General features: G+C 58.7%; 1 protein-coding gene across 12 annotated transcripts in view; it reads right to left on the bottom strand.

Moving 5' to 3' along the window:
* The window catches only part of DLGAP4 (DLG associated protein 4), a 121,090-nt gene that overhangs the window by 30,804 nt on the left and 77,023 nt on the right, over window positions 1-13,263 (bottom strand). For 4 of the 12 annotated variants that reach the window (XM_056507103.1, XM_056507102.1, XM_056507101.1 and 1 more), the window contains one exon: window positions 10,604-10,850. In XM_056507103.1, coding sequence (XP_056363078.1) covers window positions 10,604-10,850 — 247 coding nt within the window. Of the gene's footprint in view, window positions 1-1,400; window positions 1,613-3,493; window positions 3,823-4,156; window positions 4,437-10,603; window positions 10,851-11,843; window positions 11,895-13,263 lie in introns of those variants that run through there. The other 8 variants (XM_056507099.1, XM_056507105.1, XM_056507107.1 and 5 more) reach the window with 6 other exon arrangements.

Genomic DNA, 13,263 nt, shown 5'->3' with positions numbered 1-13,263 from the left:
ACTCGGGACCTCATGTTTGGGGCACACTGAGGGACTGAAAAGCCTCAGGGTTCAAACAAGGGAAAGGAGGGCTCCCAAGGAAACAGGCACCCCAGTGACCCACGAGCTGTCCTGCACACAGAGCAGCAGGACCAGCTGGCAGCCAGGCACACACAGCTCCTAACCAGGGCCTGCAGCAGGGCCAGGCCCTCCCTCAGGGACAGCTCCAGAGCAGCCTCTCAGACACTTCCTCTGGCTTCAGATACGGGGACCTGGCTTATGTGGAAGGCTCAAGAGGGATGCAGCATCCACACTTTAACTTCCAGCTCCATGAAGCTGCAGATACGCCCACACTGGGTAGTTCAGGCTTGGAGATCCCTCCTGCACACAGCAAATGCCTGTCTGGGCCCAGTTCAGGTGGATCTCAACCACCCCCAGAACAGAAACAAAACAAGACCAATAATACTCAGAAGTTTGACTAATCTTATGAAAACAACTTGGAATAAAAATTCCCTTTTGTGAGCACTGAAATAGCTTTCAGCTTTCATCAGACATCAGCTTGCACTATGACAGCACATCAGCAGAAAGGCATAAGCAACTTCTCATCTCCACTTTAATTCCAGCTCTGACAGACCTGCACCACAGGTAGGAATTTACCTTTGAAACATTCACCACTCAAGTTTCTTGGTCAAACTTCAAACTGGAGAGAGACAAAACAGCAGCTTAAGCTTTGATCTCTTAGAACTAGGTTCAGAGAAGATCACTGCAGTGAAACCTGGATGTCTTAATAAAGAGCACTAAATGGGATACACAAGATTGACTGTCAACACATCCTTGATCTAAATACTAGTGCTAAGGTTTAAAATTTATGCACATTCACTGTTTCCTTTTTGAGCACTGCTGTCTGCTGCACCAAGCTACAGCCTGTGAGTCCCCTTAGAGACTGGTTTCATGTTTCTGGTGTTCCCAGAGAAACTTCACCCCCGAGACTGTGCAGAGCAGTGGGGATAACCCAGTTCCTGCATGCACTGTCTGCCCAGGTGATGCTGCAGCACCTGTGTGGGCATCCAGCACCCTGCCTGTGTCCCAGCAGCTGCAGTGCCTTTACTGGAAATTCACACTGCAAGACGAAGCTCAGCACCAAGGAGGGAAGGAGGAGAGAATTAGAACTCAGCTGTCGTCCTAGATGTACAGAAATTTGGGAAGAGGCCTGGCAGTGCATAACCCACAGCCCCATCCTTTTTGGAAATCGAGCAGTCTCCAGTCCTGAGGAGACATTAACTCCCCCAGCAATGCTTGTCACCTGTGACAGCAGCCTAGCAGCCCACACTGAGCTATGTAAACACTGGGACTGCCCTACCTAATGCTGCCCATTTAATTAGAGACCAGACTCATGTGGGCAGATGGATCTGAACACTTACCTCACTGTTTTCAGTGAAAATCACAAATGCTTTTGCAATGGTGCCTTCTGCATTCACCAGCCAGACCCTGGCAGAGCAGAAGTGAAGCTCAGGGCTGAGGCCCAGCTCAGGACTTCAGCTGTGGGGCTGTTGTTTCCTCTTGCTTCTCCAGGGGACAGAAGGTTGGTACTTAATGCACCGATCTGCACCAAAGGGCCAGCAATTAATTAATTCTGCAAGACAAATTGAAGTGGACAGAATTTCTAAATATTTTCTTCTCTCCTAAACTGGCCCATCTGCAAATAGTTTAACTTTTGCCTGTTTAAAGGCAGCTTATGACAAACCCTGGTGTCATTCTGCATCCCACTTCTTCTCTCCAGGTGGAAGTCTGGGAGAGAAGGGAAAGAAACTCATTTTTCCATGAACTGTTCCAGAGAGACCCGAATTCACCATTCCAACTGCAGCCCTCACAGAACTTTATCCGACAGCCTGAACTCTAATCGCCTTCCACAGCAAACAGCAATCATACTCAGCACCACTCCCCTCCCTTTTAAATCTGCTCTGATAGAAAACACACTGACAACTTTTCACTGCAGAAATTAAAGTGGATTTTTCTTGAACAAGGCCACCCGCCTGCACAGCTTTAATCCTTCCAACTCACATATGTCCCTGTAACTTGCACTGCTCTGAATCCAATTATGCCTCCCCAATCCATTAAAAAATATTTGAGGCTGTTGTGCAGGTTGCACAGAGCAAGAGTATCAGCTGAAGAGGCACAACCAAGCCCTGCTGCACTGTGGCTCTGTAGGCTTCCCTCTGCAGGTGTGTGTCGAGTGAGTTATGAGGAAAATTAAAGTGTCACAATGACTTTCACACAGTCCAGTGACTAGTTCAGTCCAGTCTGGGCTCAAACAACAAGAAAATCCATACAGGAGACAAGAACTGACACACAGCTATTTGTAAATGCTTGGCTGTCATTAATTACCCATTAAAAGCTTTTAAAGTTCTCCTGCTCTGGCAGCACCCACAGCTAGTAACGCACTCACAGAGCAGCAGGTCTCCCATGCATCAGGCTGAGCAGCAGAATAACCTCGAGCTGAGCAGTCAGAAGTGTCCACAAATGCAAACTGCACACACAGATCAAGCACCCAACGACTGACACACAGAGCTATGAACAAAACAAGCTGACAGTGTGCCCTGGGACACTGGCTACGTTTCCACACAGGGACCTGTGGGGCTCCCAGCACAGATCCCACTGGGTTCTACAGACAGACAACTCACATTTCACAGAAACCACGCTCTTCCATGATCACCTTTGCTGCCCAGGGTCTCCTTATCCTTTCCAGGCTGGCACAGTGCACTGCAGTTGCACTCCAGCACTTCCAGGGCCACACTACAGATTCTGGGGCCCTCAGCTGCACCCCAAAGTTACACTGCCACAATAGAATAGCAAGCTAAATGCAAAAATAGCATGTGGCAGTTTGGCATTTGCACCTTAAACATGAGTTTTTAGATTTTCCACACCTGCCAACAACAGACAAATTCTGTAGACAACCCTCCTCTGAATATCTGGGTACAGACACACATCAATACTTATCTGAAAGCCAAACAGACTGACTTTGATCAATAGTTACACTTTTCTCCACGCCTTCAAGAACATGTAACTTCATAGCACCAAATGCCTGTTGGAAGAGCAATTACCAGCAAAGTAATTTGGACCCTCTGGAGTCAAGTCTGCCAACTTACACGACTTGGCAATCTGGCTTGTTATCATCCCACATGATTGGAATTTATTTTAGGACTCAATGCCACATGCTGTGGGGGTTTTTCTTCCTCCCTTTTCTTCTTTTCCTCCCCCAAGTGACAAGCTACAGCCTAGGATTCAGAGGTCCTAATTCCATTCCCATATTAAAGATATTTCCTGCACACCCTGGGGTTAAGGTCTTGGCAGAATAAGTAACATTAGTCCTACCAACAGCATCCTGCAAGCCATCCTCTTTTTCGAGCCTCTCAATCAAGAGCAGAGCGAAAATTAAGAGCTACATTTACTGACTGCTCACAATGAACCGTAACATCCCCACCCTCCTGCGAGGCACACCGAAGCCGGGCTGCACCTGCGGTTAAATCCCGAGGGATTCAGCCCCAACTCCTGCTCTGGGCGGGCGGCTCAAGGCTGGGCTGCCACACCGGGTACCTTCAGCCGGAACCTGTTCTCCCGGGCTAAAAAAAGAGACTTTTCACAGCCAGCTCTGGCCGGGAGGTGCCAGCTCGCTGCGCTGCGAAATGTCAGCCTTCAGCTCCGCGCCTCGCCCAGACAATTCCCTTTTCTTCGCCAGGGGAGGAGGAATCCGCACGCCTCCCCAAAGAAAGGGCTCGCGTCCCCCGGCGGGGAACGCATTTAGTGAAGCGCCGCTTCCTCCCCTGCGGCACCCGGGGGCTCCCCAAGGGCCTGAAGCAGCGGGCCGGGCACGGCCCGACCCGCGCGGCACCGGGGCACGGGCACAGCGCGGCGGCACCGGGGCAGCGCCGGGGGCATGCGGGGCGGCAGGAGGAGGATGGAGCGGCCCCCACGGCCCGACCCGGCCCGCAGCCCAGCGGGGCGGCCCCGGCGCTCCCACCGAGGCCCGGGACGCGCGTGGGAAGCGGAAGGGGCGGCGGGCTCGGCAAGCGGCGGAGCAGCGGCAGCAGCGAGGGAGGGAGGGAAGGAGGGAGGGGGCGGCACCCCGCCCGCAGCCATGCAGGGCCCGGCTCGGCCCCCCTCTCGCGCGGTCACTCACATTGCCTGAGGAGCTCCAGACACAAAGCCATGGGAGACACAAAGAGGGGCGGAGGGGACCGGAGAGACGGGGGGGCGCGGGGCGAGGGCGCTCGGCCCGGCCTGGGTCCCGCGGAGGGGAGGAAGAGGAGGACGAGCCGCCGGCGGGGCCGCTCGCGGTCCGGGGCCGCTCCGGCTGCTCGTGCGGCCGCCGCTGGAGAAGGGAGGAGACGCGCGGAGCCGCCGCCGCACTCACCGCGCCCGCCCGCCGCTCCGGCCGCGCGCCCGGGCGGGGCCGCGCATTAAACGGCCGCCCCGCCCCGGGCCCGCCCCGAGCCCGGCCGGGCCCGCCCCGAGCCCGCCCCGCCCGCCGCGTCCCACGGCCCCGCCGCGTCCCACGGCCCCGCCGGACCCGCGGCACCCCCGGCGCGGCCCGGGGGACACGCGGGCGGCCGCAGCCGCTCCCTCACCGCCGCTGCCGCGGGGGGAGCTGAGCGCTGCTGAACAAAGCGGGCGTCGCTCCCGCCCCACGCGGGAGCTTTGTCTCCTTATCGCGGCAGCCGCGGTGACATCTTCCCCAGCGCGGCCGCGGTGCCACCCGCGCGCAAACGTGGGTTTGGCCGAAAGAGCCCTCCCGTTCCCCCCGCTCCACCCCGGGGCGCGGCGGGACCCCCGTGGGCGGCCGGGCACGCACCTCCTGCAGCATCGCCGAGAGGAACCCTCCGGCAGAGGGAAATACATGGGAAAGGAACAAGTGGGACAGGGAGGTTTCCCTCGTGGCTGTTTTCCCCTGTCCCAGATTTGCTGGTGGAGTTCTGCCCCGCTGGGCACGGGGAGAGGGAGCGGAGCCCCAGCGGGAGCAGCGGTGTGTTGGGGCTGCGCTTTGTGCTCGCCCTGGGGCTGGCAGAGAGCGCTGATGGAGGACAGAGGTGCGGGGGGAGCGGGGCTGGCACCGGGTGCGGGCTGCGGGCAGAGCCACGCGGGTCTGCACCCTGGGCACAGCCACGCTCTGTCCAGCTCCATCCCTCAGATCCTGCGCGACACACGGAGCTGAGCACACGGCTCCCCTGGAGCGGGGCTGGGGGCAGCTCTAGGAGGCCGGAGTCACTCTGTGCGGCGAACAGGGAGCGCCCCCAGCCCAGCGTGGCGCTGAACGTGCGCGGCCCCTCGCTGCTGCCATCCTTGATGCTGCCGTTTATTGATGGCACTCCGCGAAGGGCTGGTGTGCAGCGAGGAGCGATCAAAGCGCCGTGGGAAACAGCGCGCTGAGCTCCAGCGCTGCCGGCTCCGCAGGCAGGACCGACCGAGCCGCCGCCCGCGGCATTCAGCGGCTGAATAGCTGCGGGTTTGCTGCCTCTGCTATTGGAAGCAGCAGCACAATGGGGCTGAAGGAGGATTTGGTCACAGAGTCAGCCCTGAGCCTTGGGACCCGCAGCCTCCAGCCTCCCCAGTCCACTGCCTACCAAGGAAAAAAGGACACTTGTTCTCAGTTCAGCGTGTCCCAGGTAGCTCTGAACTGCCAATTTCTTCCTGAACCCTCAGAAATACCCAGGTCGTGGCTCAGTAGATGGAAAAGATAACGGGAAAGCGTGAAGGAGAAGAAAAGCAACCCAAACCCAGACATACACCAAGAAACCCTCATTTGCCTGCACTGTCTGACATCCTGAAAAGCTCCAGGCTGTTTGCAGAGCCTCACTCAACCCCACCCAGCCCTGCTCTCCTGGCACATGCGTGTCTGTCTCAGCTAAGGCTGTGTTTGGTTGCTGTGGGACTGCTCCAGTGATGGCACAAGCCCTGTGGCCACGGGGAGCCACAGAAGGGCTGAGCATCACCCACAGAGAGGACACACCTGCGACTGTCTGGTGTCAGGGCAGCTCTGTGCTCACCTGGGTCACAAGGATGGCCAGCATGTGGGGATGCCACCAGGCTCCTTGGCCTGAGGAGAGACCTCAGATATCTGTGTAGCTGGCACATTGCCCTCCAGCCAGCACAGACTCTGGTGCTGCCCTCCCAGAGGCTCTGAGTGAGCTGAGGCACCCCTTGATGCTTTGGCTTCTCCTCTCCCACGAGGACAGCACCAACTCCCTTTCCTGCTATCAAAGCTGATAAAAGCAGGCAACAAGAAGGACTTGTCTTTCTGACCAGATCAGCAAAGGGAAATGCTGGCAGCTGCCTTTGTTTCTACTCCTTTGTAGATGGTCCCTGCTGGGAGAAGGCAGGCTTGGCCAGGACCTTGGAGCCAGGCTCACCTCCCCCGTTTGGGTCTGTTTGTGCCAGCAGCATCACACAGTGTGGCTGCAGCTCCCCCCTTCCCAGGGACCTGGGCATTTCTGTGGGCCCAAACCCACTGCAGCTGGTTTTGTGTGCCAGACACGTGCCTGCAGCAGGCAGCGAGTTCACAGCCCGGGTGCTGCCTGTGGGAGCGCTGAAATCTGGCAGCAAGGAGCACCAGGCACATAAAGACAAAGATGGTTTGGGTTTGGGGGTGGAGCCGAGAGCGGGGCTGTGGCCATGGCACAGCTTCCTGGGGAAAAGGCAGCGCTGGCTGGGCACAGGGCGGTGGTGGAGTTTCCATAATAACAAGGGAAAGATCAGAGGTCAAAAATGAACTGGCAAATGTTGACAGAAACAGCTGTCATGAATTTCTTTTTGTCCCACAGACACATGAATCCATCACAGAACGTGTGTACGTGCCCTTTTTTCCTCTGCAAACACTGATGGAGCATGCAACAGAAATCTTTCCCTGGCACACACATACACACACACACACACGCTCTCCCTCTAATCCCTTTCCTGCCTGTATGTCAGAGGAAGCTATTTCTGGAACATGAAATCTAGGTCAAAAAGAAGGAGAAAATCTGAAGGGAATGATAACAGTCCCTCCCGAAGGCCGTGTGGGGTCAGCTCAGGCCGATGGATTAGCGAGGGGCTGCAGTGGTGCTTCACCGCTGGCTGAGCGATGGATCCTGGCCTGGGGGAGCTCCCGACGCCTTCCCATCGCTGCTGCTTCCCCACATGGGAGAGAAGGCCATGACAGCCAAGAGGAGTGCAACAGAAACTGCCTGCCTACACAGAGACCAGGATCATGGCACACAGAGGAGGAGAAGGAGGAGGAAGATACACGACTTTCCCTGCAGCCACACGACTTTCTCAGAAGCCGTGGGAACTCATCCCACAGTGAGCCAGCCCTCGGGGAGTGGGACAGCACAATGAGGGGTGCAGGCACTTTGTCCTTCCTCCTAAGCACAGCCCTGCTGCCCCTGCAAGCATATCACTGCCAGGGGACTGGGCTGGCACCTGCCTCTCCTGGGGCAGGGCAGGGTCCCCAGCACAGCCATAGGCCCAGAAGCCAGCTCTCAAATTTAGTCATAAGCAGGGAAACAAAAGCCATACAAAGAAGACAGGAAGCAGGTGGGAGACAGAGGACAGCTGTCCTCTCCCTGATAGTGCTCTCCTGCCCAGCCTTGGCAGAGTTCTGGTATATTGATGGGCACAAGGTGCAGCCCTGGCCTTCTGCAAGAGATCTGGACACAGGTGAAGGAGCTGGACACCTGAGCTTTGTAGGAACAGGCTGCTGAATCCCAGGGCAGGATGCTCTGAGCAAGGGTGGTGTTACCAGATGGCACAAGGAGGGCTGGGAAGAGCTGGAGTAGAACTGGCTTGGTGTGAGATTTCCCTGCTGCATTTGCTTGCTCACCTCTGTTTCCCTGTTTTCCCCTGGACATCAAATATTCCGCTCTGCATTGCAAGCAGTCTATTAAACAAGCAATTCCCAGAGCTGCCTCTAATAAGCAGGAGCCGGGGCTGGGGAGCCCTTTGTGGTGCTCGGAGCCGGCGCGGCTGTCACCGCACGCCCGGCAATTAGAGGAATAGGTTCCACTGGGGCTTTTGAGTCTCCGGCTGCGCAAGACACAAAGCTTTGTTTAAGGCTGATCAAGGGCAGCTCATCATCTGTCTCGCTCGCTGTCAAATGGGAGCTAATTGCCTTGTAATGTGCCGGTGACACAGGCATCAGTGGGAGGAACTGGCGTGGCAGGGGTGTGACAGCTGTCAGGGCTCTCCCCCGTGCTCCCCACACTCCCTGCATGCAGCTCGCTGCCCCCTCCTGCCCTCTGACAGTGCCTGAATCCCTCTGCTTCAGCATCCAACCCCCACATGGCTCTCAAGGAACATGAAGCCTGTGCTGGCCCCAGGACTGCTGCTGCTGGTGCTGTTTAGGATGTGTCCCTACACAGACAGAAGCAAGGTGGGCTTGGCACACGGATGCTGGATGAAGAAAGGCATCCCTGGGATGTGTCTGGGTGAGGGCTCATAAAGGTGTCATCCCAGAGCCGTGCATGGAGCAGAGGCCATGAGTGACCATGACACCTGCAGGTGACAGTGCACCCTGTCCTTCTCCCTGTGTGCCCAGGCTGATGTCACCTGCTGCTCAGGAGGCCCCTCTCCCACACCACCAGCCACTTAGAGCCTCAGGGATGCACAGAAAAGGCCCCAGGGGTGCTGGCTGACAGCAGCTAAACAAGAGCCTGGTGTGCCCAGGGGGCAAGAGGTCTGACCCAGCCACAGTGTGGCTGCAGGACCAGGGCAGTGACTGTGCCCTGTGCTGGGCACTGCTGAAACACCTCAAGTGTTGTGTCCATTTCTTGGCCCCTCATGACAAGAAAGACCTTGAGGGGCTGGAGCACAGCAAGGGAAGGAAACGGAGGTGGGGAAGGGGTTAGAGCACCAGGAGTGGCTGAGAGAGTGAGGTGCTCAAACTGGAGGAAAAGGCTCAGGGGGGACCTCACTCTCTACAATTCCCTGACAGGAGGACACAGGCAGGTGGGGATCAGGCTCTTCTCCCAGGTAACAAGTGGCAGGATGAAGAAATGGCCTCAAGTTGCACCAAGGGGGTGTTTGGATTGGATATTAGGAAAAACTCATCATGGAAAGGGTGCTCAAGCACTTGCACAGGCTGCCCAGGGCAGTGGTGGAATCAGCATCCCTGGGAATGTTAAAAAAACGTATGGCTGTGGCATTTGGGGACATGGGTTAGTGGTGGCCTTGGCAGTGCTGTGTTGACAGTTGGAATCAATGATCTGAAAAGGCTTTTCCGACCAAAGTAATTCCATGATTTGCAGGGGAGCTGAGTCCAGATGGCTGATTAGAGGTGTGAGTGCTGTCCAGATGTGTCTGCTGCCTCCCACATCCTGTGCATGCACAACCACAGATGCTCCTCTCTGCTCCCCAACCCTCCAGCAGAACCCTTTCCCTCCCAAAGCCCCAGCAGCCAACGTGAAGGGCTGGGGGATGCTCTGGGAGCCAGCAGAACTGTGCTGGCTCGTGTCAGAGAGAGGTGGCACCCAGGCATTTTGGAAGACTCCTCTGTGCTGTGCCTGCTGCTGCTGCCCAGTGGCAGCCTGGAACTGTGGCAGCACTGAGCTCAGCAGTGCTGAGCCAGCAAGGAGAGGGCTGTGGCAGAGGGGCAGCCAGGTGGGAGGAGTGTGGGAGAGAAGCAGAATGGAGAGAATGGCAGGAAGAAGGGACAGGGCTGAGCAAACAGCCCATCCATCCCAGGGGATCTCTTCCAGTTCCTGCCTCCTCCTGTGGACCTTGACTGGGATGCCTCTGCAGCTCAGACCACTGAAGGGAGATGTTCAGCCACGTCCATATCTCTGGGCAGGAAGGCTGCCAGTGCCTCCTCCCCACTCTGCCCAGAGCTGTAGGTAGGGCACAGGCTGCCTTGGAGAAAATGGTGCAAAGTGGTGCAGATCAAGGGACTTGGAGCATGATGGAAATGCTGCCATGGCTCAGCACAGGGATGCTGGGCTCTGGGGCTTGGGAAGGCTCCTAAGTGCTTTGAAGCTCAGTGCAAGACCTGTTTGTACCCCACAGCCAGGGACATTGGGTCATCACAGAATCACAGAATAGTTTGGGTTGAAAGAACCATAAAACTTATCCAGTCCCACCCCTGCCCTGAGCAGGAGCACTTTCCACTAGACCAGGTTGATCCAAGCCCTGTCCAACCTGGCCTTGGACACTTCAGGGATGGGGCAGGCACAGCTGCTCTGGGCAGCTTGTGCCAGGGCCTCACTAACCTCTAAGATCTTCCTGGAGCCTTCTCCTCTCCAGGTTGAACATTCCCTACTCTCAGCCTGTCTCCAGAGCAGAGGGGCTCCAGCCCTTGGAGCATGTCTGCAGGAGGGGTCTCAGGAGAGCAGAGTAGAGCAGGGGCGTTTTCCTCCCTTGACCTGCTGGTCACACCTCCTTTGACACAGCACCCAGAGCCCACCTGCCATTCCAGCACCCACATCCAGCTGCTGCCCATCCTCTGGGGCACAGAGCAAGCCCCCCACGCCCCCCAGAAGTCACGGAGAGCCACGGCTGGGGATGCAGGTACCCGAGCCCAGCGCCTGGCGCGCTCGCCAGCCCGCGGCAGTGCCAGCAGTGTCCCCTGTCCCCGTCCCTGTCCCCACACCGCTTCACTCACTGCTGTTGGTGGGCAGGGTCCTGCTGCCGCTGAGGCTGCCGGTGGGCGGCGGGGAGATGGAGCGCACGGAGCCCGTGTCGTCCTCCTGGGAGCAGCCCGCCTGGATGGCGCGGAGGTAGCTGTGGCTCCGGGATCGGAAGTAGCTGGGCAGAGGCAGGTCCAGCACCTCCGCGGCCGCAGACTCGGCCTCGCTGTAGGTGGAGTCGCAGACGGGCTCGTACTGCTCCCCCAGCTCCGGCTCGGGTGCCTGCAGGGGACAGGGGCAGCCCCAGTCAGCCCTGCCTGCGGCCGCCCCTCTGCCTTCCCCTCCCTTCCCTGCCCTCCTGCACCTCGCCCCCGGCCACTCCTGCTGGTCCTGCTCAGTGCTCAGCGGTCAGTGCTGTGGGGCTCTCTGCTGAGGGAGGGAGGAGGAGCCCCTCCTTGGAGGTGAGAGGGCTCTGCTTCTGGAGGAGGGGACACTTACCAGCACAGTGCCTGTGAAACACCCCCAGCCCTGCTGCTGAGAGCACGTGTGGCCAAACGCCAGCCCAGCCTCTGCCAGGGCCTGTCCCAGCACAGCTGTGACACCCCAGCCTCAACGTGAGACCCCACCAGGCAGGCTTGCTCCTTGGGGGGAACACAGGGAGACAACAGAGGAGAGGTGTGGGCTGGGGGACAGCCCCCACACTTGCCTAGGGTGGGTCTCCGAACCCATCCCAGCCCCATCCCTGGGGAGGGCCAGGAGAGGGCTCGGCTGGGGCCAGGGGTGAGCAGGGCAAGGGCAGCTCTCCCACTGCCCCACTGCCTTCCCTCCTGCCCACAGCCCTGCTTTGCTCTCCCGTGGCAGCTGCTGGGCAAACTGGTCTTGGGAGAGGCTCAGCCAGGTCCAGCCAGACCCAGCCCAGAGCAGACTCTGAAATGTAGGTGAGAGATGCTCAGACTGGCCCTGTTCCCCATATCCATCTCTCCTGGCACACAATAGCATTGTATCTGAGCTCCACGAGGTTTGGCTCAAGAAGTTCATCTGCCTTCTCCCTAAAACTGACGGTCCCTAAGCCCCTGCTGGGCCCAGGACTCAAGCTCTCCAGCTGCCTTGCAGTGCCTGGGTCAGGAGTGCTGTCTCCTTCTCCTCTCTTCCTTCCCCTCCTGCTGCTGGCCATGGGCTGACCCCAGAGCCTGCCTCACACCCTGCCATGGGTGTCCAGGCTGGGCCCAGAAAGCTCCATGAGGAAGGATGAGAGAAACGCCAGCGGGACAATACCTGCTCTCCATGGGTAAATATCTGAGGGATAAGTGAGGGGGGTCCAAACATCTGGAAGAAAGAGTTGGAGAAGGTTAAAGGCCAAGAACAGGGGAGCCCCTCACACAGACAGTCACTGCACAGGGACTGAGGACAAGGGGAGCAGGGGGCCTGTCCCCTGGGGCCACTGCTGCTGACACTTCAGTACAAACTGCAGAGCTCGTAGGATGCCAAGCGAGGCCACACTGGCCCCTCAGACAGTGGCACGGACATGGCGAAGCTCCACGGACACCTCAACCACAGGAGAAGCTGCTGAGCATTCAGCCTGACTGTGCACCACATCCATGTACAGCCCACAGGGGACACTGGGGACACACTGGGACACACCGTGCTGGGACCCCCTCGGACACAGGGGGGCTGGACAAGGTGGCTGTGGCTCCCTCTGAGCACCTCTGGGCAGCCCCCAGCGCTCGCAGCCGCAGAGCCAGGGGCGTGGGCAGAGTGCTCCGTGCGGGGGGAGCTGTCCCTGCAGGGCTGGGCTGTCCCTGCAGGGCTGGGCTGTCCCTCAGGAGCTGTCCCTGCAGGGCTGGGTGTCCCTCAGGAGCTGTCCCTGCAGGGCTGGGCTGTCCCTGCAGGGCTGGGCTGGGCTGTCCCTCAGGAGCTGTCCCTGCAGGGCTGGGTGTCCCTGCAGGGCTGGGCTGTCCCTGCAGGGCTGGGTGTCCCTGCAGGGCTGGACTGTCCCTCAGGAGCTGTCCCTGCAGGGCTGGGCTGTCCCTGCAGGGCTGAGTGTCCCTCAGGAGCTGTCCCTGCAGGGCTGGGCTGTCCCTGGCTGGGCTGGGCTGGGCTGTCCCTTCAGGGTTGGGCTGTCCCTGGCTGGGCTGGGTATCCCTGCAGGGCCGGACTGGGCTGGTCACCTCGCTGCTGTCTCCCCACGCCAGAAGAAGCCACACAGAAGCTGTTCTGCCTCCCCAGAAGAGCAAAGCCACGGCACACACTCAGCATACGGACAGACCCCTGCCAGACCCTGCGCTGCCTCCTCCTCCTCCTCTCCACCCTCGGGGCTCTGCCTGGCACCACCTGCCCAGGATGACTCCTCTCGGGAAGAATCCAGGTTCAAAGTGCACCTGAGGGAAGAGGCTTGGCTCTGGGAATGGGCCTGGCCCTCTTGCCCAGGGCACAGCTCACAGTGGGGCTCGGCAGTGTTGGGATCACCAGCTCTGTCCCCTGGGTGTGACAGAGTGCTGACACACACACCTGGTGATCCCCAGAGGGCTGCACAGTGCAGCTGAGTGGGGACAAAACTAAGCAGAGGGGACTTGTCTGTCAGAGCTGGGGTGTTTCCATGTGGGAAGACACTGGGGTCTGGCTGGACACACCAGGAAGATGTTGGAGGTCACACAAAATTGAGGGCAGGGCAGGAACTGCCTCTGGCACTGGGATG

This window comes from Oenanthe melanoleuca, chromosome 20 (genome assembly GCF_029582105.1).
Source record: "Oenanthe melanoleuca isolate GR-GAL-2019-014 chromosome 20, OMel1.0, whole genome shotgun sequence".
NCBI classification, from domain to species: Eukaryota; Metazoa; Chordata; class Aves; order Passeriformes; family Muscicapidae; genus Oenanthe; species Oenanthe melanoleuca.
This window is presented reverse-complemented; position numbering and strand designations above follow the sequence as displayed.